Raw genomic sequence first — 27,834 nt, forward strand, 5'->3', positions numbered from 1 at the left:
CAGACATTTAACTTTTAAGATGCTGCAATGTCTGATGTGGAAAATCTCAGTAAAGCCTCCAACAGAGCAAGACATGCACCACACTTAAGCCAATAGCAGACACAATGAGTTTCTTTCAAATAATAAAATAATTTTCAACTCACTTGCTCTTCCTGATGGGGAACTGTGGGGAGCTGGGACTGGATGGTCCATCTGACTTCAGGTCAAAGAAAGTTCCTGGACTGTCCAGTACCTTCTGTATCCTCTCTGCAGCACCTCTGCAAGGATAAAAGAGAAACCAGTTACACCCCAGTGCATGAATTAACTATTATCTATTCTAATACTTCCACTCAGTACCAATACAGAACTGGATCTCACACACACATGAAAGGGAAGCAAATGCAGTTATGTTGAAAAGGACAGACTCCTTAGATGACACCTGTTGAGGCCAACTTTATGCTCCTTTGAATGGTTACAATACCTAAACTAGTTTCAGTACTCTCCTTTAGTCTCCCAACTTTTTCTTCTACCTTTCAAATTTAATGGTTAAGACACTGTTCCTCATATCTAAGATTACAAACAAGCCAGAGGAAAGCTAAACAAACCTAATAGTTTACCAATTTCCTACTAGCAAAAAGCAGAAAAGAAAATAATGTTTTTTTACGTGTTGTTGAAAGCTTTTACATAACTTTTAAGGGTATAGCAAAGGATGTTGTACACCAACTGACTGAGGGGCATAGCTGCAGAAGGAACAAAACTATGTGAAGTAGTGAGGAACTATGGCTATTGTGTTGCCTTAGACTGTTAACATGGAAGTGGTCTCAGAAAAAAATACTTTTCTCAAAGTTCTATACTATTTTTGTTCAGATTGGGTCATAGGCACCTCATTAAAGAAAGATCCAAGAAAATAACTGGAAAGAAGGGAAAACACAGTAACTGGAAAGAAGGGAAAACACAGTAATCTTCCTGTTGTGAAATCACTATTTTCCACATTAAAGATGGTCTTTTCCCTTTTACATTGAGTTTTTAAGATGTTCCCTGGAACTCTTTCAACTGGGAAAAATGCATATTAGATGTAGAACACTCAGTGTGACTGTTGAGGCTTTGTATAATCTTAAAAAGGTGTCTCAGCTACAGCTGAGACAAATTTATTGATTTAACTAAGCAATCTCTCGTGAGTAGTAGACAACTTTTAAATGGTCATAATTCTGTAAAATAATCCAAATCACTCCTCGAACGTGTATGCTACCCCTGAATTATTCAGACCATCTAACTTAAACACTAGTTGTTTTGACATACAACTTTTTTTTAATAAAAAATATTTCTTTTAAAGATATTGGAAGTTTTGGTATTTAAACTTTTTAACATGAAAATAAAAAGCCAAGCAAGCACCCAATTCCCCCTTCCCAGGTAAAAGCCTTTCACCTGACTCATCTAAAAGCAGTGAATACAGAACAAGGGAACCAAGAGGCCTGGGATGTATTGCACAATGTTTAAGAGTGATCTTACTATGTTCTTCCACCCATCTCCTCCTTTCTTCCTCAAATGTTGATTCTTCCCATTTCTAAATGTTCTTTTTTGTTTATTTCTGTCATTTGTCCATTTGTCTCCACTAGTCGATAATCAGGCTTTTCTTTCCATTCCAACAATTTCCATTTCAGTTCTCATTCTTGTTGATTCCCTATAAGCACCTGTCTCCCTTTCCTCATGTCCTCCTGCTTTTTTCTGTCTCATCTTCCCATGGCTCATACCTCTTTTCCTCCTGCATATTCTCAATGCCAATGGCACTACTCCGTCGCCCATGGAAGCAGCTGGCTCGAGTACGTGATGGGCTCCTACCAGGCAAGGCAAAAGACTAGAAAAAAGGAAAGTGTGACAGAAAGGAGGCAGGGGAACAAGACAGGAAAACACTATGGAGAACTGGAAGTTCGGGAGAGGGAATTTGCGATGTGGATCCAGCTTCTCTCCTATATTCTGCAATACGATACCACAGCCCAGGTCCACCGGTGCGAAGAGTGAGAAAGAGAAAGGGAAGCTAGGGCTTACAAAGGGTGGTATGAGAAAGAGACATAGATTGAGAAACAAAGGCAGAACAAGCTACACAGCCAGTGTACAGAGAAAGAAGTTCAGGAAGGGAGGTATCCTCACATAATGAAAGAAGGAGAAGCAGAAAGGTAGAGGAAACAAAGGAGAGAAGGAGGCAGCAAACCCAAGACACTACTATTCTGTTGTGCTGACATAAAGAACACATACAACTGAGAAAACTGTCACCAAGAAATTGTCATGTTGAAAGGCGCTTTCTTGGCTTAGAGATGGGTTGTTTTGTAGTTTGTCTGTATTGCCATCACCATTGCAGAGACCATATTCAGCTGGATGCACTTTGGCCAAGGTAACCATAATTCCAGTATCAGAAAGATGGATCCTTCTGTGGAAATATCTGTTACGGATTTAATATGCTCATACTGATCATGTATGCTTAGTATGCCTATCAAATAAGAAAGGCTTCGATAGTGACTAGAAATATTCACTCTCTTACCCCAAACTTGATTAATTCTCCTGTTTGTTCCCAATGTGCAAATTCTACTTACAACAAAACAGCACCTTGAATAAAGACTGTGCACCTTTTTATAGTACAGAAAAGAATATGATTGGTGAAACTGAAGAAAATCTAACAGATCTGGCAACCTTATGTTCTCATTTCTTCCCATATAACAAAACGGTACCACTCCAGCGAAACTTCAGTACATGCATTTTTTATGGTATGGCAACATACAGATTGTAATCCAGGAAAGCAGAGATGGACATCTAATGTAGAATCATATCTGGCTTTCTTCTCCCAGTCTGCATCAATTTCAGCTCTAGTATAGATGACTTGGGGCTAGAGATAGGCACAGACAAATCAGACTGCAACATATGCTGTCATCACGTGCAAAATGGGATGATATGAACAGAAAGAGATTCACAGAAGGACAAAAGGACAAACTAATAGGGAAAGAGAAATAAAATGTATGGGTGGGTCATAAAACTACGCCAGGTTTTCTTCTTACAGCCCACCTGAATACCTTACCACAGCAATGGCCTTAGGGCCCTCGGCGACACTCTGGCTGAGGGCAAGGCCAGCTGTAGTTGGGCGGCTGGGCAGCGTGGCTGGCTGCTGCTTTCTCATGGATATTCCCATGGTATCCAGGCTCTGGCTGCGGCCTCTGATCACCCGCTGAACAGAATGGAGGCAGGAAAACAGACAAACACAGATACACATATAGGCATGCACACAGTAGGGCAGTATGAAAGCAGCACAGATCGGGTGGAAAGTTGTGACAGACCAACACCAGAACCACAGAAATCCTAACTCCAAGAAGGCAGCATCTTAGGTAGTACCCATTTTTGGACTTAGACAATTCATAGAGCTCACTGCCAGGGAAGAAATCCTCCTCAACTATATTCTCTACTTTCACCTCCCTTGTCTTGTTGCAATGAATAGATTCTGTAACTGTATCTCAGCATACTGGATAAAACAGCATCGTCTGGAGCAGTCCTACCCCGTAGAGACTACAAAAGACAAAAATCAAACTCCTGTTCAAAACTGTAAGGTTCAGTCTTGCATGAAGTTGAGAAAGCAACCACATAAATTTCTGCAGCATTTGAAAAAGCTGTTTTCTGAGTTTACTTGGCTTTTTCCAGCCTTTTACAAAGGTCATCTGTATACATGGCATGCAAATCACAGCATGTGCTAGAAGTCAGAAAAGGACATTTTGGTAACATTATTGTAAGAGGTGGATGGATATAAAATTCCAGCTAGCAGCACCGTCAGGGTAGATGTCTTACACATCACCAAAAATACACCTCACCAAAGCATGCCAAAATACACCTGACCAAAGTTACACATATAGCTACCAACACTCTATGTTGAATGGATTCATTTCAAAGCCTTTAACAACTCTAACAAGTCCACCATCCATGTAAAGCAGGTGGAGGTCATATGAAGAAATGCTCCTTGTAGTATGTCCAGACAGATACTTAAGAAGTGGTGAGGCACTTCCCACAGAAGTGGGAAAGGGGAAGTCAATAGAAAAGCAATACAAGATTCTCTCTATATAATCAGTTCAAAAATCAGTTTGCCTGTTCATAGAAAAACTTTGCTTTCTCATATCATCTTGATAATTTTTAAAAATAAGTTTTGTCACCTGATCCTAATTTATTTTAAAAAAAAGGAAAAAAGTGCAATCTGCACTGAGCTGTGGCTTTAGAGGGTAAGTAAACCATCACTGTTTTTCTAGACAGTACTTTCATAGGTATGTTAGAATCTTCCTTGTGACTTTTTCAGTTATAATGAAAATTGCTTGGAAGAGGTCTGCTGTAGGAACTGAAAGCTGATTGCTACTAGTTATTACAGTTCCGCTTGCAAACACTCCTTTATCTGTAAGTCATGGAGTGAAACCCCAACGCTACACACCAGCATAAACCATATAGAGTTTGACTTCTCAGGGACAGTATGGAATTCCACTCTGGACCACACTGTAGCTCTGTAGAAAGGAGCACAGGAAAAGTAAAAATATCTTCTTAAGCAATATGGTAAGGCACAGCTGAAAATGCTCTGAAGAAAGACTGCTGGATGGAAAAACATTTTTCAGCAGGGTCAATATTCTTTGGAAAGACACACAATGAGCTTGAGAAAAAGGTATGAGCAACTGTAAGGAATCAAGTCACTATGACTAACCTTGAAATTCTCGAGGAAGCCTCCACTGCCATTCTCTATCTTGGCATCCTCCCCTATAGGCAATCCCATCATACTGCGGCTGCGAAGCTGCAGCTCCTTAAAAAGGCTCTCCAAGAGGGCACTCCGGGTTCTTTCCTGCATCGACATTGGGAACAAAAGCACAGCTATTATTTGGAGTGATTTTTTTTATTTTTATTTTTTCCCCAATGTTTTACATTGGCCTTTAAAAAATAAGATCACTATGTAAAACTAATTTAAACAATATGAAGTTGTTTTAACTGCACAGTTTATATATATTATAGCATATTCAGCCTTTTTAAACTTTCTAAAGTAAGTCATGAAGGACATCAGTACTTTATAGAGGCATGGACTGAGGGCAGTTTTTTCTAGATCATGCAAGAAGCAAAGTCTGGAACAGAATTTTGGTACCTTGAATCAAAACCAAGTGACATTGGTATGCAACCTGTAGCACAACAGGGAGTTTCAACTAAAACAGAATTTCTTCCAGCAAAATGTATGCATCATATTCCCACATTTGAGGGTTAGATCTTTACATTAGAATGCACCTGTTCATATTCTATCATGCCGGCTGTGAAGTACAAAAGAAGCACCACATAGCTGAGTGTCATTACATTTGATCATTCCTTTTTAAGCAACACAAAATCAGAAGTAGAAGTAAAAATAAAAAATACTTCATTTTCTTAATCTGACAGCCATGTAGTGTTACAATTTTTAATGGAAGCAACCAGGTAATAGACCCACCTCTAATTTAGCAAATTTCTCAGCTCGATAGCAGCTGTACTCAGCATTGATAAGCTTGACCAGGAGGAATTCCCGAAAGTCTGTACTCTAAAAGACAAGATGAAGACCAGACTGGAGCTAGAAACAGTAATAACAATATCACATGAGAAAAGCTCTCCCTTACTACTTTTTAGACATCCAAAGTCATCTAGCCAGACTGACAATACTGACTCAGAACACCACGGTGCATCACATTCCCTTGCCAGACCAGAGAAACAAACCTTTCTAAATATGGCTGGATTTGGCAGAGGGGGTCCAAAGAAGGGGACATCATCTCGGGCTGTGACTGAAACCTGGAATAATATAAGGGGAAAAAAAAAAAAGTATCATAACACAAACAAGACTATCAAAGCCTTCCAACTGCTATATTAGAATCATAGAGTGCTTTGGGTTGGAAGGGACCTCAAAGATCATGTAGTTCCAAGCCCCCTGCCATAGGCAGGGACACCTTCACTAGACCAGGTTGCTCAAAGCCCTATCTAACCTCGCCTTAAAGACTTCCAAGGATGGGGCTTCCACAACCTCCCTAAGCAACCTCTTCCACTGCCTCACCACCCTCATAGTAAGGAATTTCTTCCTAACATCCAATCTAAACCTACCCTCTTTCAGCTTGAAGCCATGCCCCCTTGTCCTATCACTACATGCCCTGCTGAACAGTTCCTCTCTCCCACTTTCCTGTAGGAACCCTTTAGGTATCAGTGTGCTGCAAATAGGTCTTCCCAGAGCCTCCTCTTCTCCAGGCTGAACAAGCCAAACTCTCACAGACTGTATTCCTAAGAGGGGTGCTCCAGCCCCCAGTCATCTTCATGGACCTCCTCTGGCCTCTCTCCAATAGCTCTGAGTCTTTACTGTACTGGGGACCCCAGTACTGGATGCAGTACTCCAGGTGGGGTCTCACGAGAGCCAAGCACAGGGGCAGAATCACCTCTCTTGACCTGTTCTTGATGCAGCCCAGGGCACAGTTGGCCTTCTGAGCTGCTAGCACACACTGCCAGCTTATGTCGAGCTTGTCATTGATGACCACCCCCAAATCCTTCTCCTTAGGGCTGCTATCAATCCATTCTCCACCCAGCCTGTAGTTGTGCTTGGGATTGTGCCAACCCACATGCAGGACCTTGCACTTAGCCTTGCTGAGCTTCATGCAGTTCACAGGGGCCCATCTCTCCAGCCTTTCATGGTCCCTCTTGTGCTTGGGATTGTGCCAACCCACATGCAGGACCTTGCACTTAGCCTTGCTGAGCTTCATGCAGTTCACAGGGGCCCATCTCTCCAGCCTTTCATGGTCCCTCTTGTGCTTGGGATTGTGCCAACCCACATGCAGGACCTTGCACTTAGCCTTGCTGAGCTTCATGCAGTTCACAGGGGCCCATCTCTCCAGCCTTTCATGGTCCCTCTTGATGGCATCGCTTTCCTCCAGCATGTCAACCGCACCACACAGCTTGATGCCATTGGCCAACTTGCTGAGAGTGCACTCCCTCCCACTGTCCATGTCACCAACAAAGATGTTGAACAGTGCCAGTCCCAATATTGATCCCTGAGGAACAACACTTGTCACAGACCCCCACGTAGACATTGAGCTGTTTACCACAACTCTGAGTGTGACTATCCACCCAGTTCCTTATCCACTGAGTGGTCCATCTATCGAATCAATGTCTTTCCAATTTAGAGACAAGGATGTCATGCTGGACAGTGTCAAATGCCTCGCACAAATCCAGGAAGATGATGTCCGTCATCCTTCCCTTGTCCACCATCTCTGTTACTCCATCATAGAAGGCCACCAGATTTCTCAGGCATGATTTTCTGTTAGTGAAGCCATGATGGCTGTCACCATCACCTCCGTATTCTTCATGTGCCTGAGCACAGTCTCCGGGAGGATTTGCTCCATGATCTTGCCAGGGACTGGGGTGAGACTGACCAGCCTGTAGTTCCTTAGGTCTTCCTTTTCCCCTTTTTAAAAATGGGGGTTATGTTTCCCTTTTTCCAGTCAGTGAGGTCTTCACCAGACTTCCAGGATGAAGCTTAGCCACTTCATCCACCAGTTCCTTCAGGACACGCAGATGCACCTTATCAGGTCCCTATGATACCTCTGATTCCTCCTGAAACATTTACATATCTAAGAGTTGTGATATGCTGTTCCATGCATTCATCTGTTTCTGAACTCACTAAATGGATGTGCAAATTTACCTCACAGAAATTCAGTGAGCTAAAGACAAACACAGTAAAAGTAGCAAAAAACTGAAAGTATTTTTTTTTAAAACAGTGAAAAAAATTAAAATGCTCTTTTCAACCTACCAGAAGAGCCTTTGTTAATATGAATGTACTGACCAATATTTGGTGGAGATATACTCTCAGTGAAGCATATCTCACTGGAGATATACTGCACGCTGAGGGGAGTATTACAGTGACACCACCTGTCTGAATTACATGTTGCAAACACACAAAAGCAATTTCCCACTAAGAGATAAGGAAATCCATGCGTCCATGCTATTTTTTTTTTAAATATGCTTCAATCTGACATACCAATGCCAAAAAAAGTAATTTTAATGCAGGTCAATTTTTACGTAATGTCACTTGGCTTTTCACAGCACTTACCTATAATTACATGCAGCTATCTTATTAGATTCATACAATACTTGAGAACATTTCACAGAGGATTTTTTCATTGTGTTTGAGATGGAGCAATACCAATATCTGCCATTCATACCACTGGGAGTAATGTCAGAACAACTGAACAGAACTGACTCAAAATAGCACTCCAATGTAAATGTCAGAGACAGTGAGAGGCATGAGATTAATGGGGGGAAAAAGGAAAGGGACCCTCAATTTAGTTCAGATTTCCCCCATTGTAGGCCAGCTTCCCTAATTACAAGGCCTGTCTCTCCCTCCCAACAGATATCTATCAGTTAAAATCATGCTTCATTTTCTGATTGAAAAATATTATTCAAAGAAATAGATACCATTAATATTCCAATGTAACCACTACGCACTAACGCTTAAGTAAATGGAACAATGAATGAAAAAAAAAATAACCTTCCCAAACAGCAGACTCTTAAGTACTAGAATGCCCTCAAGGCAGAACAAGTTAAAACAACTTTGGAAAAACATTTGCAGAAAATTCTGTATTGGGTCTAGAGTCCTGACTGGGACTATTTATTTTTCATTGAATGATACAGGCAGCCCTAATAACACTGACAAAACTAGCGGCATTGGAGATAAAGATGAAAGCAACAGTAGGAAGAGACAAATTACAAGCTTCACCAGCTCTTTCTCTTCATTAAAAGAATCCAGATAATTTCTGTGCCCTACAGAGGGCAAGAGGAGAACTGGAACCCCATGAGGCAATTGTTTCAATACAGACCTCACTACTCATACATAGCATAGGGAACAATGAAAGGTGGTTGTTCCACCCCCAGCACTTTCTTTGGTGAGAAATGGGATGGAGGTCCTGCTCTAATTTTCATATTTCTGGTGTTCTTGTACATCTCCAAGGCATAAGGACTCATCATCACCAAATCAGAATTTCTACATAATACAAGACAGCACTTTGATTAAAATGTTTCTGCAATAGAAAACCTGTCACAGAATGCAAGCTTCTATATATTTTCTGCACTCTCAGCATGACAGGAAGTTGAACATAGCTATACAGATATCCGGAGTCATGTGACCAAGAAAGAACTGTGTCCCAAGGCTGCAGATATGGAATTCACATTTCTAGAGGGCTTCTTCAACTGGAGGGCCCTAAAATGTTGCACTTCCCTGCCAGATGGGCATCAGTTGTGGGATCCCCTAAAGCTGGTTTGGATTCCAAAGATAAAGCCAACCAGCTGTATCTGTCCTGCAGTCTCGAGCAGCATAAGCTCTCGGCGTGGTGCTCTACAGCATGAGCAATACAGAGATGGCTGTCAGGTGAATGAGTTTACCTGAACTATATAATGCAAGCAAGACATTCCCCATAACGTCAATTGTTCCTTGTACTCTTTGATGTAAACAAAAATTTTAATCTGAATACATCCTGCTTTCATTCTTCAGGTTTAAACTACAGAAATTCATCAGCCACTTTGAAAATCATGTAAATACATTCTAGTTTTATGTTTAAATACTTCAAAAAGAGATCAAATTATTCTTTAACCTTCTATTTGCTAAGTAGATTCAGTAAGCTGTCCTGGATTCTTTTCAGTAAACTATTTGTGTGTCAGAATTTTAACCATTCTAAGTATCTCAGCTCCTAGCTACATCTAGCTTATCATTATCTTTATGAAATACAAATACTTAACATGAATACAGATTGTTAAATAGTGGCAATTACATCAGAGAAGACCTCTGCAAACGTAAATAATAGAGAAAAACAGCACTAGGAGACACTTGGTCAGATGTCAAAGAGTGGGTGAAAGGGAAGGAGAGCCAGTGGCTGCTACTGGATTTCTAGGTTTACTGGTATAGATTTAATTACTACCTTTCACTGAAAGCACCGGTCAAGTTTACTAGAAGAGTAAGCATCTGTAGGCTGAACCTGTATCTTTCCCAAAGTCCCAAGAACAGGTTCATTTCAAGGAACGGTATCAGTAAATCAGTACAGAAGGACCTATGGGCTCTGTTTACCTTGTAGAGAGTGTCTCCAGTGGTGCCATGAGTGAGCTGAACTACCACATAAGCATGAAGGAAATTAGAAGCAATCATATCAGGGACAAAAGGTGTGCTTTCATCCTGGAAGATGATGGCTACAATGTCATTCCCAATGTGACGCTTCCGCTGAAGCTGAAGAGAATTAGAAAGGCAAGTGAAAAACAGTAAAACAGTACAACTGGGCCTCAAACACTAGGCCCCAGCATCTCCAACCCATCTGTTCAACCAAATCCCTCATCGCTACTTTTACCATTACTCCATCCACAAGTCCCAACATTATGCAGTTAGGCATTCTCCCCTCTAACTAGCCCTTCAAATATGCCTCCCCTCTTAGCCACACTGTTGAATTCCTTCATTCTCCTTCCAGTACCTGCTGGGAATCTCCCTCTGTGAAGGGCAGCTTTGTAGACACATGAAACATGATCTCCTTGCCCTGGAAATTTGTATAGACTGACTCAGTGCCTGTTTGACCTCTAGTGACATCCAAGCCTCCCCGGAACCTAAGCAAATCCACAGCATATGCCAGAGAGGACAGAGAAAAGAAAGTGGAGAGAGTAAAGAAGATAGCATTAACAGTAGCTTGGTACATCAATATTATCAAAGGTGATTTTTATGGTATCAGTGATAGTGAGGCACCAAATCTTCCCAAAAGAAATGCACTGAATGAATCTGCAATGTTTCTGCTGATGAACATACTTACTTGCTAAAAGCTATGAAGCTAACCTAGGGATCCTCAAAGGAGTTTTCTTTGGCTTTCTTCTGAGAAACACAACCCATATTTTAACACTAAATACAAGACAGGCTGTCCCACAGAAAACAACTAAAATAATAATGACCATTGTGAAACAAACTTACATTCACACAGTCAAATAAAACTATCTTTTGCTGATGCTGTGGGTCAGACTGAGATACCAGAAGACCTTCAAATGAAAATACCAGCAGAGACCAACTGGTTCCCAGCCAGGTTGGCTGAAAAAAAGTATTCTGGACTTGTACACCTGTGCTGGAATTCAGAGGGCAGAGATCTTTTTTCCAGAAGCAGGGCTCTAACAGAGTCGCAGCAACTGATCACACTGTGTTCCAAACTCCATCTGACTTTCCAAGTGTGCTGGGTACGCACCCACGGAAACCTTGCAGCTGAATCTTGTCACCAAGAAAATCCAGGAATTCCAGGAAACCCAGACTCTCTTCTGTGTTGCTGAAGACTTCTTCTTCAGTTGTCTTCAAAAGTAAAGGAGAAGTCATAAGGAGCACAAGCAGTACAAAGAACAGGCAGTAATTTCTAAACAGTTAAATCAGCTTTGAACACCTCCACAAAAATACTGATCAACATAATGCAAGCTTTCTCTTTGTAGCATCTATACTTTTCACAGGACAGTACAATTGTAGTTATTACATTTGAGCTAAGGAAACTGACTCTTTGTTTTGCCTCAAGCATCATGGGATCTGAGGGAGCTTACCTGTCCAGATTTCTGGTAGATGACCCCAAATTTGAAGTTATTACTTATGACATGTTCATCAAATGCAACAATAAGCTGTGAAGCCTGAGGTAATGAAAAAAAAAATTATCAGTAGGACATCATTATCCAGACCTTCATGAAAAGGGACATACATACATATCAGAACATAGTACCTTGGGGTAGAGGACAGGAAAGAAGCGTTCAACATTCACATCCTCACACAGTAGCTGTTGAGTAAGAGAGAGGGGGGAAACAGGAGTATGATTATCACGTGCCCGAGTTTGCTCCAGACATGACAGAATAGCATTGTTTATAATTATCTGACAGGAATCCCTTCAGGTACAAATTCTGAGGTAAAATTAGAAGAAAAAGAAGTTAAAAGGAAGTGTAAAAGGGAAGTATGTGACAGTACTATTGGGATATAATAGAAAATAAGGAAATGGGAGGACAGAGGTGAAAACTTGAAGAATGAGCCTCTAAGGCCAAGCAGGCAAGCAAGAATCTCACCTTTGCCATCTGGACAGCATTGGGAAACTCAGTTAGACAGGAAATGGGGATCAGGTCATGTTTGGTGCCAGTTCGAGTCCTGACATAAAACAGAAAAGGCATTAGATCAAAGGCTGAAGGGAGACAAAAGAAACACTGGCTTTTTAAAACAATGAATAGCCAATCCTTCAAATTACCCTTAAAGCAGCTAAATCCAGAGGATTAAGACTGGTGCATAAAACCACTGGAAATGAGAGGTATTTACTCTCTTTAATTGATTGTCACTTGTGGAAAGCAGAGGAAGACAAAACAGGGATGCTTTGTCTCTTTCTCCTTTGCATTCTTTTCCTGCTTGAAGAAAATATTTTTTCTTTCACAAAAATCTAAATGTTGAAATACAATTCAGGACACAGTCTTATAGTGGACACATAAGATCATACTTTGTTAAAAGGTCTGTTAGAGACAGCCTAGAAAGCAGATCAATGCAAAGTGTAAGAGGTAGAATCTGGTGTAGAATTGCTCCAGAAAGCAATTCTATACAGAGAAAAGCTTCTTTTCTCTGTATATGTATTAAAGGAAAGATGTTTTTCTACAGGAGAATAAATGTTGAACTGTCAGAGTCCTCTTCAAATCATTATAAACAAGCTATTGAGAAAAAAGTTCTGCATGTAGCATGGTATCTTAATAGATGTATTACAACCTTTAGTTCTTCAATGGTCTCTTCCATGTAGGAAAGTTTCTGGGCTCAGACAAACATTCCCTGGTATAACTCATAAATAAGCTCTTTTCTTTTTTTTTCCCCAGATCATTGCTTCACCTGGCATTCTGATGTGTTTTCTGCATGCAGTGGAGGAAACCCACAACTGATTCTCTTATGGCTGACTCCTATGCAGCCAGTCCTAGGTGAGTCCTTGTCAGCAACAACTGAGTGTCAGTTGCTTCCAGTAGCATGTTGCCTACTGGAAACACATCCAGCCCACAGTGGGGAAAAAAGAGATTGTGCAGTGTGCTTCTCAATTTAACAAGATCCATTTCTGCTCTTACTCTAGCTCATTCAGCAGCTCTCTCTGGGTAATGGCTCTATGTAGAAGCCCTAAAAGTTATGGCATTTCAATATGCTGTCCTGGGAAAGCTCAGGAATGTCGATTTATTGTAAAGAATCATTCCTTTTTATATGCTCTGCAGACATACGGTGTTCGTGGGCTACATCTGATTGGTCAACGTTTTGCTGTCGCAGCAGCATCATTATCTTATCATGCTAATAGAACTTCTAAAACCTCGTCAGACAGCAGCTACACCTTAACAGTAGAGGACACTTTTTCCTGGAGCCTGTCCCAGCAGGGGGCCGGCAACGATGCTGCCACCTTGTTTAGTTTCCCCGAGGTTCATGGCCTAAAGGCTCCATCCTGTTATCTGTTAACCTGGCAGTGCTTGAGGCTTTGTTTCTCAAGCTGCATGCCGCACTAGACAGTACTCACATGTCTCTAAGTAAACAGAATAAACAGAAAAACGTTCCTTTTTGTGAGGGAAGAAGAGATGTTCTTAACACAGGAACTATAAAGATTGCCTGAAAACCCCACTTCAGCTTCCTGAAGGAAAGTGCTGAGAGAAACTCAGCAGGGAAGGCAAGAAAAGAAGGCTCAAAGTTTCTTTGCTGTTCTTTCTGGGAGAGAGACATGAGATCCATGCCCATACTCATGCAGAGGAAGCTCAAGGTAAGATGAAAGACACAGCACAGTAACATATACTTTAACAACAGGCACTGTTACCTCAGCAACAGGCGTAGATTTTCCTGTTTCTCAATCTGTTCATACTTCACAGAAAGTACCAGGTAGCCCAAGGACATGTCACTGGAATAAAAATTCTGGTGCTCCTAAAAACAGGAATCCAAAAATGCATTATTCTTCACACACTTCCCAGAGAAATTTACCGCATTTTTTGCATAAAACCTGTCACTCTAGATTAACTAATTTTTTCTTTAACCAGCAAAAGCATCCTTGAAGACATGCAGATGCTGTCTCCCAGCCCCCTGGGTGATCGATGCATGAGCATATCCGTCAAAGTTCATCCACTGTCACTTCAGTTTCACCTCAGATGTCCACCACCAGAAGGACTCCCAAGAAGGAGTAGGATGAGAACATCTGGCAACAAATTTTGAAGAAATCAAATTTCTTGTAAGTAAATTTGTATCTTTCATGGACTTTCCCTGTATACATTCAGACTCTGAATGGATAACAAATGGTCTCCACCACATTCAAGTGGATGTGGTCACAAGAATTACTGCAAACAGTAATGGCAGGATTGTTATACTATTGTTCTGAGAGAACACCTCAGGGAGGATGCAGTCAGAACTCCTTTGCAGATGAAGGCTGTTCGCAGCAGTGCCACTAACACTGCTAGAGCTTTAGTTAGTGTGCCTCAAACAGAAAGTCAGTAAGTGATCCATAATGCAAATGTTTTCACTCTATATAGAAACAGCTGTGGCCATACATCTCTCCTCAGTATACAGCCATGTTCCAATGTATTAATTTATATATATATAAACCATAATATATATATACACACAAATAATTATATATAAAATATTTTTTTACCTGAAATAGGTTAATGCCTTTTCACGAGGGATTTGAACAGAAACCTCTAGCATAATGAAAATAGTATATAAGTGAAATCGTCCAGAAAGTTTATGGAGTATGCGTACTCAGACTAAACAAAGAGATGAGACTGAACTCATGTTTTCAGCAAGCAGCCCAAAATTACTGGGATTGAGATCTAAGCAGGACAGAGAGACCAATGAGAATGACATTCATGAGATCCAATTCTTTGGATTAGGTTTGATTAGATTAATATCTTAATCTCTTGCTGCGGGTAAAACTGTTGGAAAAGAGAGTAGTACATTCCAGTATTTAGTCTCCAAACCAGGAGAATCTAGTGAAACTGGTATGGTATTTCTGAGCTACAAATGATGGGAGATGAGGTAAGACTCTTCCCCAGCAAAGCAAAGTCATAAAAAATTAATAAAGAATCCACAAACAAAAATAAACTCAGCTATCTGACAGCAGGCAGAATTATAAGTGCCTCCTTATGCACCGTATTATCAGTGCCTGATTGTGAGCATGGAAACCAGGAGAAAAATCATACAGCCATCTGCTGATGGTGGAATCAGGAATATGTCCACTGAGATCTTCAGTGCAAAACAGTTCAGACAACAAAAATAATGGCTCCCTCCCCCCCACCCAAAAAAAAAAGAAAAAAAAAGAATAACTAAGATTACAGTCACTCCTTGAACCTGGACATGAAGTTGAACCTACTGAACTTTTTTAAGTATTAGAGATATCATCGTCCTCAATTCCTCTTTAAGACAGACCCAATACCCAGAACTGCTCTGCTACTGACTTACAGGGAGAAAGTTTAATAAATTCTGGTGCTAGCACAGTCTACTGTCTGCTGAAGCAGACCAAACAAGTGGGTCCTGAAAAAGATACCGTATAATTAAAGAGCAGCAAACAGGAAAAAAGAATAGTGTGGTGTCTAGCTGCAGTGTTCAAATCACAGAAATCCAAGACATAAGTCAACAGCAGTGACTGAACCTATCTGTAATTGGAAGCCACAGTCTGAGAGGACTGTTTATTTCTTCTGACCATGACTTTTAGGATACTCCTTTTTAGGATGTGAACCAGAATTCAGGTGTATCAATGTCATTGTGACCAAGGCTAGAGCTTCCTGTGACACCCTGTATTTTTCTGACACTGGCTTACTCCAGAATGTGCACATTTAATGGAACATACACATGCATTCATGTCAATTAAGACAAAAAAACACTGGACACTGTAAGAAAGGAAGAACATAGATGAGAGGTAGTACCGAAGCACTGATGCTTAAGCTGTTTGCCAATGTATAGAGTGTGATAATATGGGAATTCCTGGAACTCACTTGGAAGGAAAAATGATGACATGGCCCTGCTTGAGGCCAGGTATGGACAAGACAAGCCGCAGAGCTCCCTTCCAACCTCAATCATTCTGTGACTCTGTGGTAACAGGTCAGTAGTGAATTCTACTGAAAAAATGTCCAAATTTGCCTCTGATCCTTGCTGGCTCTAGAATCCTTCAAGCACAACCCTAAACTTACCAGGACAGAAAAGTCATTACAGTTGGCATACTGAAGGCTTCCAGAATGTCATAGGGTAAATGCCCATTATACAGATCTGCCAGTCTAGAGAGGAAGTCTCCCTTCCTACTTTACATTTAAATTATATTAATATGAGTTTCCCTTGCTGTATACTACATAAGAACATTCATACAAGTCCAACTACTGCAGAAGAGGTCCCCAGCACCGCCCAGAGTTTCACCTCTTCCTAGTTTTGACCATATTAAACAGTTGCAGAGGAAGACTGCTGAACAAGATGCGGTATGAGTACACCTGTCAGGCTTTCTTATCTCCTGCCACGAAGTGAATCTCAGAAAAGATCTGGAGCTTTTTCTCAGTAATCCCTGATAGTTAATATCATCCTGAGATCCAGTCTGGAAATCTAGCAACTACCTGAACAGGCCAACCCAAATACACCTTAATAGCTAGCCAAAAAGCATTTACTTAATGAGGCCAAGTTCTCTCTCCCTGTCATGCTGAAATTTTTAAAGTTAGGCAACACTTAGCACTAAACTTACTCAAATTAAATAACTATAAAATACATTATCCAGTTTCTTTTAATGCTGAGGAGCTTGCCCTGTCAGAGACGAAATATCTTCTAAAAATACTATTCTCTTCATCTACAACATTATTACACGTTTTTCCCCTTTTCATCCCAAGGGTGGTATCTGTCCAGGCCTCAAAAGAGCTTCTTAAGCAAATATAAGCATTTCCTGTGCTTAGAAAATCAGCATTTCTCTTCTGTTAACGTACAGGATGATGCTTATATCACAAGGACACAGGAAATGCCTAACATACTACTGCCATATGGTAGTTCAAGGCAGTATGAATTGAAATGGAGTGGCTATGTAGTTATTACTATATCCACCAGAAAAAGCCTCAGATACATTTCAACCATGAGGCTGGGTAGGCAGAGAAGGCTCTGAAGATTAACGTTACCTTCCCCAGAAAATGTTTTCGGTACAGCTTGGCTGTAGGGTCACTCTCCAGTTTCACTTTACCACGCCAGGAAAAGGGTACATCATGCAGAGTTGGACTCAAGCTGGAGAAGTTGTGGCTGGTCCCTTCAATCCAGTAGCCGCCAAACTGGGGTAAGATAATGAGAGGATATGGCAACCCTTTCTGTAATACCTATTCAGAAGAACAGATCATGAAAGCTGAAATGCCAATAAGCTCGAAGGCCAATAAAGTCCAAAAAAACCCCAGAGAGCAGTACTAACTCACCTCATGGATGCTGGGGTAAGGAATATACTCCTCTTCTGTCTGAAATTGGAAAAGACTATTGGCAAAGATGCATGAAATCATTAAAAGTCTTATGTTCTCATGATGACACAAGCTGTGCACTCAGCTTCCACTCTACCCTAGTCCTTTAAGAGTTTTGCTTCAGGATTTAAGGCTAGACTACATTTCCCAGGTGTCAGCACTATAACATAGAACTTTAAGAAATATAAATTTAGGAGTCACATTTCACCCACCTTCCTCCTTGAAACTACACTGAATACAGTCATGCAAAAATAAGAGGTAGGCAAATTGGATGAGGTTACGAACAAAAGTCTCTCTCCTTTCCTTGCACAGTGTTTGCTTCAGACAGAGACAACAGTAGGATGGTAGAAGTACTGTATTTACAATGAGGTCAAGGTTGTGTCATCTCCATAGCTAGACCTGTGGTATACGATCAAGCAGCGCTGAGGCACGACTGCAAGAATAGGAGAAGTATCTGAGCAACTTTATGCCACTTGGGTGCTGCTTCCATCACCACAAAGATCACTGACTATCTCTGTCAGAACTGAGCTGTATCAATTCTCTATATGGCCTTTATGTTTTTTTAGGGTCAGTCCAAGATTGAATTCAAAGCCAAGCCTGATTCTAAGGTCATTGTGGCTGAGCTGAGACTGAAAGAATGGAGAGGAAGAGTTGAGAATTTAAAGAGAGAAATCTGTTCTTATTGCCCCGATATTGAGGGATACAGACCAGATATCTAGTAGCATCTATGAATCCTCAAGCAGACTAATGAAATAAATACAATGAGATTCCATAAATGCTATTATAGCTCTTAAAATTGAATAAACATTAACAAATCATTTAGTCAAAACTAAGATTGTTAATAATAGTAAATGCTCATTGGAACCACGCAGATTTGGAAAAGGGAAGCATTGATTCTGTTTCAGATACATAGTACCACCCTCTTCTGTAGCACCTTAAAAATACCAGAAAAAAACAAGCATATATATGTTCTTGAGCTGTTCATAAGCTCCTTGTTCACTCCAAGACAAAAATTCAATGCAGGCCAGATCACTTATCTGCTACTCTCAGCAACTTAGGAGACAACAGCTTGGCCTGACCTTGAGAGGAGCTGGAAGGGAACATCTTTGTTCATCCAGACGACTGCCCTGGAAACAGAAAGTCAGAGACATTGAATCTTATGTTTTAGCATGTCTGTTTCATTTACCCTCTGTGACCTTCTCTACAGCCCTCATACACATAGTTTGTCTTTTGCTGTAATCTTCTATTTTATGTAAATTTGGAATAAAGAGAAGGAGTAAAGCTAGAACTTGGTCAGTCCCTTTGTTTGGCATTAAAACTGAAGTGTCCTCCTCCCACACCCTTACATCTCTTAAAAAGCTGGTAGAAATCAAAATCAATCTCCCAAACATTTTCTTATTTAATTCTCTAATCTCTCCGAACTACTTTACTTCCTATCCCAAGCAATAAAAAAAGACAAAGGTAAAGACAAAATGCAAAAGAACAGTACTTCAGACCATTCACTCCTATTCTACCCTTCCCTCTTCCTTGATATTGTCAGACAAAGCAAAAAACCCCAGAGCAGGGTTAAGATAAGTAGCAAACACTTGATTTGAGGATTAGGGGTAGGTAAGAAGACTTTTAAGCAGTTTACGTGCCTTGCTTTCATCCACATAAGAGAACATATCTGTCTCCTGGAGGAAAAAGAAAAATCAGAGCTGCTCTCCATCCACACATCTGACTAGCGCCACAGACTCCTGCAGGCAGCAAAGCAGCACATAGCAAAATCTTCAATGTCTGCTTCCTTAGGCACTTTCACTGTGAGGTGGGTTGGAATGGCAGGGCAAAAGACTAGTGGATGCCTAGTTTTCCTGCTGAATCAACAGCTGGCAGCCAGACTGGATTCTCTTTCTTAAGACTAGTCTATTCTTCTTACCGTGGCAAGCAGGATCTAACATAAAACAGCTATGTCAATGCAAGTATTCTACAATGGAACTATCTTACAAACTACTATCTGGTAGAAACATGTACGTCTGAGTGGAGCTCTACAATGGAAATGTAAGAAACTCAAAAGCCAATGTTCTAGCCATATAGGGGAAAAAAACCTGCTAGTATAGCAACAACATTAACACTGAGTGACAGCATTATTAGATCAAAGATCAGGATGATCCTTTCAGGACCAACAAAAGAAGGGGGTAAAAGAAAAGACCAGACCTCCATTATACCTAAAAATGAGGTCATAGAAAAATGAGAAAGCTTATTAAAAGAACCTAAAAATGAGCCATACCCCCCCCCCAAAACTTTCATGAAATGATGAGGAGTCAGACTTTGAACACTTTAAACTCACTCCTTCAGAACTCTTAGAATCACCAGAGGTAAACCTGTATAACGAAACTCCAGGGTAATGGAAATCAGCAGCAGATGCAAGAGGGCATTCTTTCTCAGTCTGAACTTGAGTTCAAATATAGAAAATAGCAGTAACAACAAATTTTAATTGGCTAAATATAGAAACATGGTAAAACAAGTGAGGAACAATCTGCAGGTAACATAATAACAGGGAAGGAAAAAAAAAGTATATTCCTTAACTATATTAGAAGTTTGTCCAAGTATCTACAGGGTTCAAACTATAAAAGCTGAGCTTAAGAGAACAACCCTCCCACCCTCCCCCCCTTTTTTTTTCATTTGAATTTTCAACAGCGGAGTCTACCAGCTTAGAAGTATTCTTCACAGGGAAACATCAGACCTGTTTCAAATTGCAATGTCAGCAGGCAGCAGAGACAAAAAACCAAAATATTACTAGGACATGATAGGTTGTGAAATTAGGATAGAACAGAGGCTGAAAAGTGCTATTTACCTTATGCAGAGGTAGTAGTGACTGTTTTGTGTTTGAGGAAGTCATAAAGCTGAGAAAGCAAGTGGACGTTTTACTTATGTGAACTGAAGCTCACTTGTCAACCTAGCATGTTTGGGCTCATGAGGAAGGCTAGGTTCTGAAACAGGTGTCTTGGGCACAGTTCTATGCTCTATCGAAATAGGATTGAGACATGCAGGTAAAAAGCAGCCTCAGCCTTCTGGAACAGACTGTGGAAAGTACAGAGACAAACTTGCTATGCACCAGAGGATTTCTGCACAAGTTAATGGAAGTTCTGAAACTACAATTTTGTAAGAACTCTCTCCCCCTCACTGGTGTTTTTGGCAGATGTGGTAACTGCATAAAGTTACCAACCTCTCCTGTAGAGTGAGGCTTAAGATACTGCAAAGATCTAAGGCAGCCCTGGGCTGCACAGTCCAAAGCTTTCATTTGGAGGGTAATCAGGACCATCGGGAACTTACACCGTAAGTTGTTTAAGTGTCAAAGCAGGGCAGACAAGTGGTTGATGATCACTGATACAGATTAGCAAAAGTGATTTATATCTACCAAGGCCAGAAAGAAGAACATCAAACTACACATCAGAAACTAAGAAGGAATGCATTCCTACCTGGGCCACAGGTAGGAATGCAATCAAACACAAATTTTACAACCATGCCTAACATCCTGGAGGGGTACAGATAAACCACCTGGGTCCAAGATAAGGAACTTAAGCCAGAAGTGATAAGCCAAGGCAAGACCTTATAAGGAATAAAAGACTCGTCAGGGTTCATGGAAAGGACACAAAGAAGTACCATTTCAACGACCACCAGCAACCACCAAAGGTCCCCATAGAAGTTTTTAATGCTTAGGTTGCATGTATAAGTATGTAAATATGATAATTATGTAAACTAAATATGCATGGGCATTTTGAGATCTAATGCAAATTGAATCATATAATGGTTTCAGTTGAAAAAAACCTTCAAGACCATCGAGTCTAACGGTCTACCCAGCCCTACTAGGTCCAACACTAGACCATGTCACCAAGTACCTCATCTACTCTTCTTTTAAACACCTCCAGGCATGGTGACTCAACCACCTCACTGGGCAGCCTGTTCCAATATCTAACAAGCCTTTCAGTAAAGATTTTTTTCCTAATATCCAACCTAAACTTACCCTGACACAACTTCAGACCCTTGTCCTGTCACTAGCTACCAGAGAGAAGAGACCGACTCCCTACCTCACTACAACCACCTTTTAGGTAGTTGTAGAGAGCAATGAGGTCTCCTCTCAGCCTCCTTTTCTCTAGACAAAACAATCCCAGCTCCCTCAGCTGCTCTTCATAAAGTTTTGTCTTCTAAACCCTTCACCAGCTTTGTAGCCCTTCTCTGGACACACTCAAGCATCTCTATGTCCTCCTTGTAGTGAGGGCCCCAAAACTGAACACAGTACTCCAGGTGAGGTCTCACCAGCGCTGAGTACAGGGGAAGGATCACTTCCCTACTCCTGCTGGCAACACCGTTCCTGATGCAGACCAGGATGCCATTGGCCTTCTTGGCCAACTAGGCACACTGCTGGCTCATTGTCGCAGTTTTGTGTAGCTTGGTACTGGGAGAGAAGGTGGGGGCTGCACAGATGGCTGCTGCAAGAAGCAGCTAGAAGCTCTCTGCAGGCCCTACAGAGTAAATATCGGCCAATTCAAGGCCAGAGTTGCTGCTGATCAAGGCAGAGCTCATCAGTGACAGTCACAGTGCCTCTGGGAATCACATATAGGAGAAAAAAAAAACACAAGCAGCTGAATTTTGCCACCAGAGAAGATGTAAGAAACTGTGCAGGCACAAAGACCGGTGAAGTGGGGGAGGAGGCACCTCAGGTGCCAGAGAGAAAGATGCCCCTGCAGCCTGTGGAGAAACCCATGGTGGAGCGGGTGTCCCCCTGCAGCCCATGCGGGAAAAGTGCCTTGAGGCACTGGAGTTCAAAACAGACAGTTCACATATAAAAGAGGGGACAGGAAAAAGAAAAAAGGAAAATAAAAACAGACAGTCGTGAGAAAATAAGTCTGAAAGATATATTGAAATGGTATGAATGCAGAATAGAGGTAGTGAACATCGGATGATAAAGATGAAAGCAGGTATATGAAGAGGGATTGGCTGTGAAAATATGTCAAGACCTGAAACATCAGCTGAAATTAGATTTGCTTCCTTTTCACCTAGTTGCACTGCAGAGCACTGTAGGAACAGCATACTCCTAAATTACCTAAACAAAATATTTACTGTGACCTGAACAATCTGTAAGCATAGGACAATGTGGCCAGTAGCCCATTTACTTCAAATAATGATTATTAAGATTAAAAAGAAAAAGAAGACAAACTTCATATCCAGATCTCAAGGACAGGTTTCAGTTTAAAATGATAGCACAACTTTACCTGCTAATTCATCACATATAATGTGAAATGGCTATGTTAATTTTCACTCAAACAATTATACTCCAATTCTATCATTAAAGTACTCAAAACCTAATTCTACCCTGTGATAGATGTTAGGAGTTAATAAGAAAAGGAATATTGGCACAACACCCCCCTCCTTGGATATGGCGATACACAAGATACAACCGGGTGACAAAGTCCTGATAAAGACTTGGGAAGAAACTTCTTTAACACCTCAAAGGGAGAGATCTTTTCTTGTCTTACTTACAACAGATACAGCCATTAGGACTGCTGAGTGTGGATGGACACATGCCAGTCGAGTGAAGGGACCTATTTCGGATTCAACATTGCAAAAGCCATCCTGGAAGGTCACCAATTCCCCTGGAAGTCTCAGAATGACCCTAAAGAGATCTTAAACACCGATGTTCTTATACAGATAAGTGATGAAGGAGAAACTTGTAACTCTAAGTGTGTAAAAACTTTACAGTTAAGTGTGAAGTCAAACGTTGTAATTGTTATCGTTTTGTGTGTTTTATTTGTAAAATCTGCCAAGGACAGTGGTGGTCTCATTCTTACGAAGGAACCCCTCCTAGGGGAATTTATGGGAATAATTACACACAAAAATTGAAATTGACACAAGAAATATTTGAGTATAAAATAGCTTAAGGGGAAATTGAAAAATGGTCACCACAGTGGTGGAATATATATAGGTTACCAGAATATTATTGTTTCCACCCAAACGAGCATGTTCCTCTTTCAATAACTATTGTCCAGGTGTGTTGCCGGAGAGACCTAAGTGGAGTATGGTGCAGCTCCCCAGAGTAAAACGAATAACTGGGAGAAATTCAAACGAAGGTGCGCTAAGAGAAAAATCTCGGAGCCTCCTGAAGAATACCCCTGCTGCCGGGAAGATGGAACACCCCGTGACTCGAAGCAATCGAGCCGACGGGCGAGGCAGAGGTGTAAAAAAACTGTGGAGGACGGAACCCCGAGATTAGAGTAATGCGCAAGCCTCGGAGGAGCTGTCCTAGTGCAAATCCCAGCTTAACACTGCCTCAGGAACACACCCACCTAGGAAAAGAAAAAGGGGGGCTTAAAGGGCAATAAATGGATCAAGAAAAACCTTGTAGGAAGTCGGAATACCACCATCCATCCTGGCTGATTATTTTAATTATTGTATGTATCTGGGAGCAATTAATTAGACCATGTCAAGGACCCTTGTTAGGTGGGAGGATTCAAAGGTCCTTAAAGTTAATGTTAACGGAAAAATCCCTAAGATCACGATCTGAGGTGGTGTTACAGAACAGGAGAGGTTTAGATCTCCTATTTTTAAAACAAGGGGGATTTTGTGTAGCCTTAGGAGAAGAATGCTGTATTTATGCAGATCATACCGGCATTGTTAGAGATACTGTGGCTAAACTTAGGGAAGGGTTGGAAAAGAGATGACAAGAAAGAGAATCTCAACAAGGCTGGTATGAATCATGGTTTAACTCTTCCCCTGGTTGACTAAAATTTTATACTAAGCCACCGAGAATTACAATGGTTTACTGAACAAAATGGTGATAAAAAGAAAAAAGGGGGATTGTGATAGATGAGCCTTTGTTCAGTAAACCACATGTACCTTGAAACAAGTCGTAACGTTCTGATTTTGTAAGAATGATTGTGTAACGTATATTGTTAGTTGCTAACGAAGCATAGAACTGAGTTATAGGTAACTTAGAAGTGGAAACCATAGAAATTAAGTAGCCAATGAATGAGCTTGCTGTTAAAGATGACCAAATATGGGAGAGGGGTCAACTAAGGGACAAGTGAGGAAGAGGAGCAACTTCATCCCATCGACCACTAGAAGGTAGAAGACGACCCCCTAACAACAACTGGCGCATGTGCAGAATAAGCCTCAGTGAAACAATCGGGACCCAGAACTAAAGGACTATAAAAACCTGAATTCGGAGAGGGACGGTGCGTGCCGTTGGTAGAGCTGAGACTCTCCGGCCGCCCAGCGCTGTTTGCTTAATTGCCGCCTGCTAAATTAATAAAATTAAGTTTGTAACTGAATTAACTGGTTTCCGACTGGTGACTGGGAAACCCACGATAACATACCCCGTGGCTCTGTTGTTTCTATTTTGCAGGAGAAATGTCCAAATATCCTGCTTTGCCTTTCACTCATTTGATTGCTAATGAAAATCTCAGACTTAATTTTAAAGAATGATTCAACAAATCAGAGGGACAGCCAGAGTCAAATGGAAGGGAAGGGAAAACAAAAACAAACAAACAAAAATAAATAATTAGTAAAAATATAAAGAGAGATCACAACAAATAATAAAATGAAACATTTTGGGGGGAAGTCTTTTCTTTTGAAAAACACATCTCTTCCCTTCTTTCAAAAAATCTGTCATACCTAAGCAGCAGTTATTAATTCACATAGTGCAAATCAGGTGATCAAACAAGGTAACTGAAAACCAACCAACCAAAAAAAACCCCCAAACCCAACAACCCAACATTATACAGTCTTAACAATGGGCAGCCAGGAAAAAAATATTGATGCAAAATCTGGTGGTCTGCATATGTTGTAAATTCTCTGTTAAAAAAAATCTACATCCAGTGAGAGAGAGTTTCATGTGGTAAACCGGGAGCTGAGAAAACACCGAGAATCTGAAGCAACACAGTCTTCTAGCAATCAAACCTCTGTTAGTGATTTCTGCTTATACGTATTTTAAAAGGCCTGGAAAGGATTGTCATGCCTTTTAACGTGTTCTTCAACTGAGCAAGAGGCTCTGCATGCTCAAGCTTACTTTCTACCACAGAGTTAAGTGTGCCTAGCTCATATACAGAGTTTATTATTCTAATATCCCATAGTTCAGGTGTCAGTACTGGTTTCAAGGACTGTGTCTGCCTACACATGAATATTCGGAAGATATACCTTCAGCCTCTCCTTCCCCAACTTCTCCTCTCTGCCAAACAATACTTCTGCCTCTTAAGTCTATACTTTGCCTTTTGTTGACACCTGCCACCTCCTCACTTTCATAGTCCCACCGAAGTCTTGCATTTTCCTTGTATCCACAGTTTAATTACACAAATTCCACAAAATAAATAATTTCTTTTAAGCTTCCAGAACATAATAAAAGGCAGGAGTTATGTGCTATGTTACATTTTATTTTAGGTTACAATTATTTAGATTATGTTTCTTTAAGTTAATTTAGGTTATATTTATTTAAGTTAACCACAGCATTTTAAAGAAGGTGTACCACTCAAGAAAATATTGAGTCTGTCAGGATGCTCTGACAACAGACCATCTGAAAAACATACTTTTAAAGATTTTGCTGATATAAAGTGCATATAACATTATTATATTATTATTTCCTCATTTGGTAAACCAGGGTTGTTTTTTCTCTTACCATGTAACACACGCAACTAAACGCATGTTTTTTCATAAGAGAATTAAGGCAGAGCCCCTCCTTTCTTGTGTGAATTACAGACAGATGCTCCCATAGTTATTTATTAAACTGTTTGACCATTACTAAAGGACATTATATTAACATCCCACTAATCACCGGCCACTAGCAGCTTCTACCCAGCACAAACATAGTTTCTTGAAGAAGTTGCCAGAGGTACCTTAACACAAATTTGATTTTCTCTCCAAATCTCACTTCCACAAAGAACAGAACGAGTTATAATAATTTGTGTCTATTCCTTCCATCACACTACTTCAGAAAATGAACACAGGAGAACACTTCTGAAAACCCATTTAATAGTAAGTATGGGACCCTGGGCCTAGAAGAGCTAAATATTCTGCAAGCCCAAATTAAAGGGTATTGTGAGTGAAGAGGAAAGACAAATACCAGCTGATTATTTGTTTAGCTATGAAAAAATCAGGAGATCCTGAAGTCTGACAGAATAACTTCCTCTTACCTGCATTTTTTCAATCATCTCAAACAAGTCCACAGTCTGTCACAAGGAAAAGACAACAGGGAAAAGGATTTAACATTTGCAGAAGCTAACATTATCTTCTGTGATAACCCAGATATTGAAGGAGCCAACAACTCCTTCCATGTTTTGGGACAGTAACTACTTCCTTGCTGAAGACAGAATGGAATTCTTCTTCCTTTATTGATAGCATGGACAATACAACTGGCCAAAATGTCTTCAGCTTGTGTTGCAACAGGTTGAACTGGAACCTGATCAGACAGGTATGAGAAATTTCTCTTTCAATTGGTCAGACTACTGATTTGATAACATAAGAAATTATTAAATGAACAATTTTAGAATTGTCACACAGAATTGAGCAACTATAGCTGTAGCACACACATGCACACAAGCTTGCTTTCAGTCATTCCTTCTGCTCAGTTGTTCAAGGCACATTCCAACCCTGAGGCAAAAGAATGTGGATGGTCTTTACCTTGCTGGGGACAGCAGGAGCAACAGCACATGGAATGCCTTGGGTGGGAGAATCTATGACATCCCTGAAGCAGCGCACCTCCTCCTCAGACCTGCTGGAGAGAGAGGCAGAAGGGATGAGCAGAAGAGAGAAGGGGAAAAAAATGAAAAAAAAAAAAAAAAGAGGAAAAAAAAAAGAGAGAGAGAGAGAGAGAAATCTCTAACTTTTAAGTAACTCAATGCCTGTGCTTGCCTGTAGCACCTCCTTTACCCTTCTGCTGTCTTCAGCTTACTGATCCCCTCCCCAGACCATTTCTTGCCTATGAGGTAGCTGTCATACCCTGACAGACTCCCTGGGCTGCCTAAACTTATAACTTGCCACCTGCAAATGCCCTGGATAGAACAGCAAAAATCTTAAGGTCCCAACCGCTCTGTCTCTGTTCTTATGCACTATATTTCTGACAATTGTTGTCTAAGTCCATGATCTGTTTTGCCAAGTTCCTCCCCCACCACAGATTTGCAGCAGAACAAAGACAATTCTCACAGGAAGCTTTGGGATCAAGTCTCAAAACTGAGCTACATTAAAAGAGCTGGAAGTTCTAAAATATCACTGAACTCAGCACCTAATCACTCTCTAAGTCGGGAACATGAAAGAAATGGTGCTAGAACAGAACTAATACACCTTGCAGGAGAGATGCAGGTGCAGTTCTATGTTACCACTGTTGGCAAAGCC

General features: G+C 40.8%; 1 protein-coding gene across 1 annotated transcript; it reads right to left on the reverse strand.

The window, feature by feature from the left end:
- Positions 1-139: 139 nt before the first annotated feature.
- On the reverse strand, positions 140-27,196 carry LOC311205140 (rap1 GTPase-activating protein 1-like; the record flags this gene model as incomplete). The annotated part of the gene is made up of 18 exons (XM_084279435.1): positions 27,124-27,196; positions 26,637-26,672; positions 18,555-18,602; positions 17,437-17,475; positions 17,152-17,343; positions 13,836-13,939; positions 12,088-12,166; positions 11,754-11,807; positions 11,581-11,664; positions 11,241-11,341; positions 10,491-10,620; positions 10,097-10,252; positions 5,719-5,790; positions 5,459-5,545; positions 4,697-4,831; positions 3,047-3,193; positions 1,731-1,834; positions 140-257 (listed from the first exon to the last, which is right to left on the reverse strand). The coding sequence occupies exons 2-18, from the start codon at positions 26,652-26,654 to the stop codon at positions 140-142; spliced, it is 1,668 nt and encodes a 555-aa protein (XP_084135561.1). The 5' UTR covers positions 26,655-26,672; positions 27,124-27,196.
- Positions 27,197-27,834: the final 638 nt, after the last annotated feature.

This window comes from Gallinula chloropus (genome assembly GCF_964237585.1).
Source record: "Gallinula chloropus genome assembly, chromosome: 1".
Taxonomy (NCBI): domain Eukaryota; kingdom Metazoa; phylum Chordata; class Aves; order Gruiformes; family Rallidae; genus Gallinula; species Gallinula chloropus.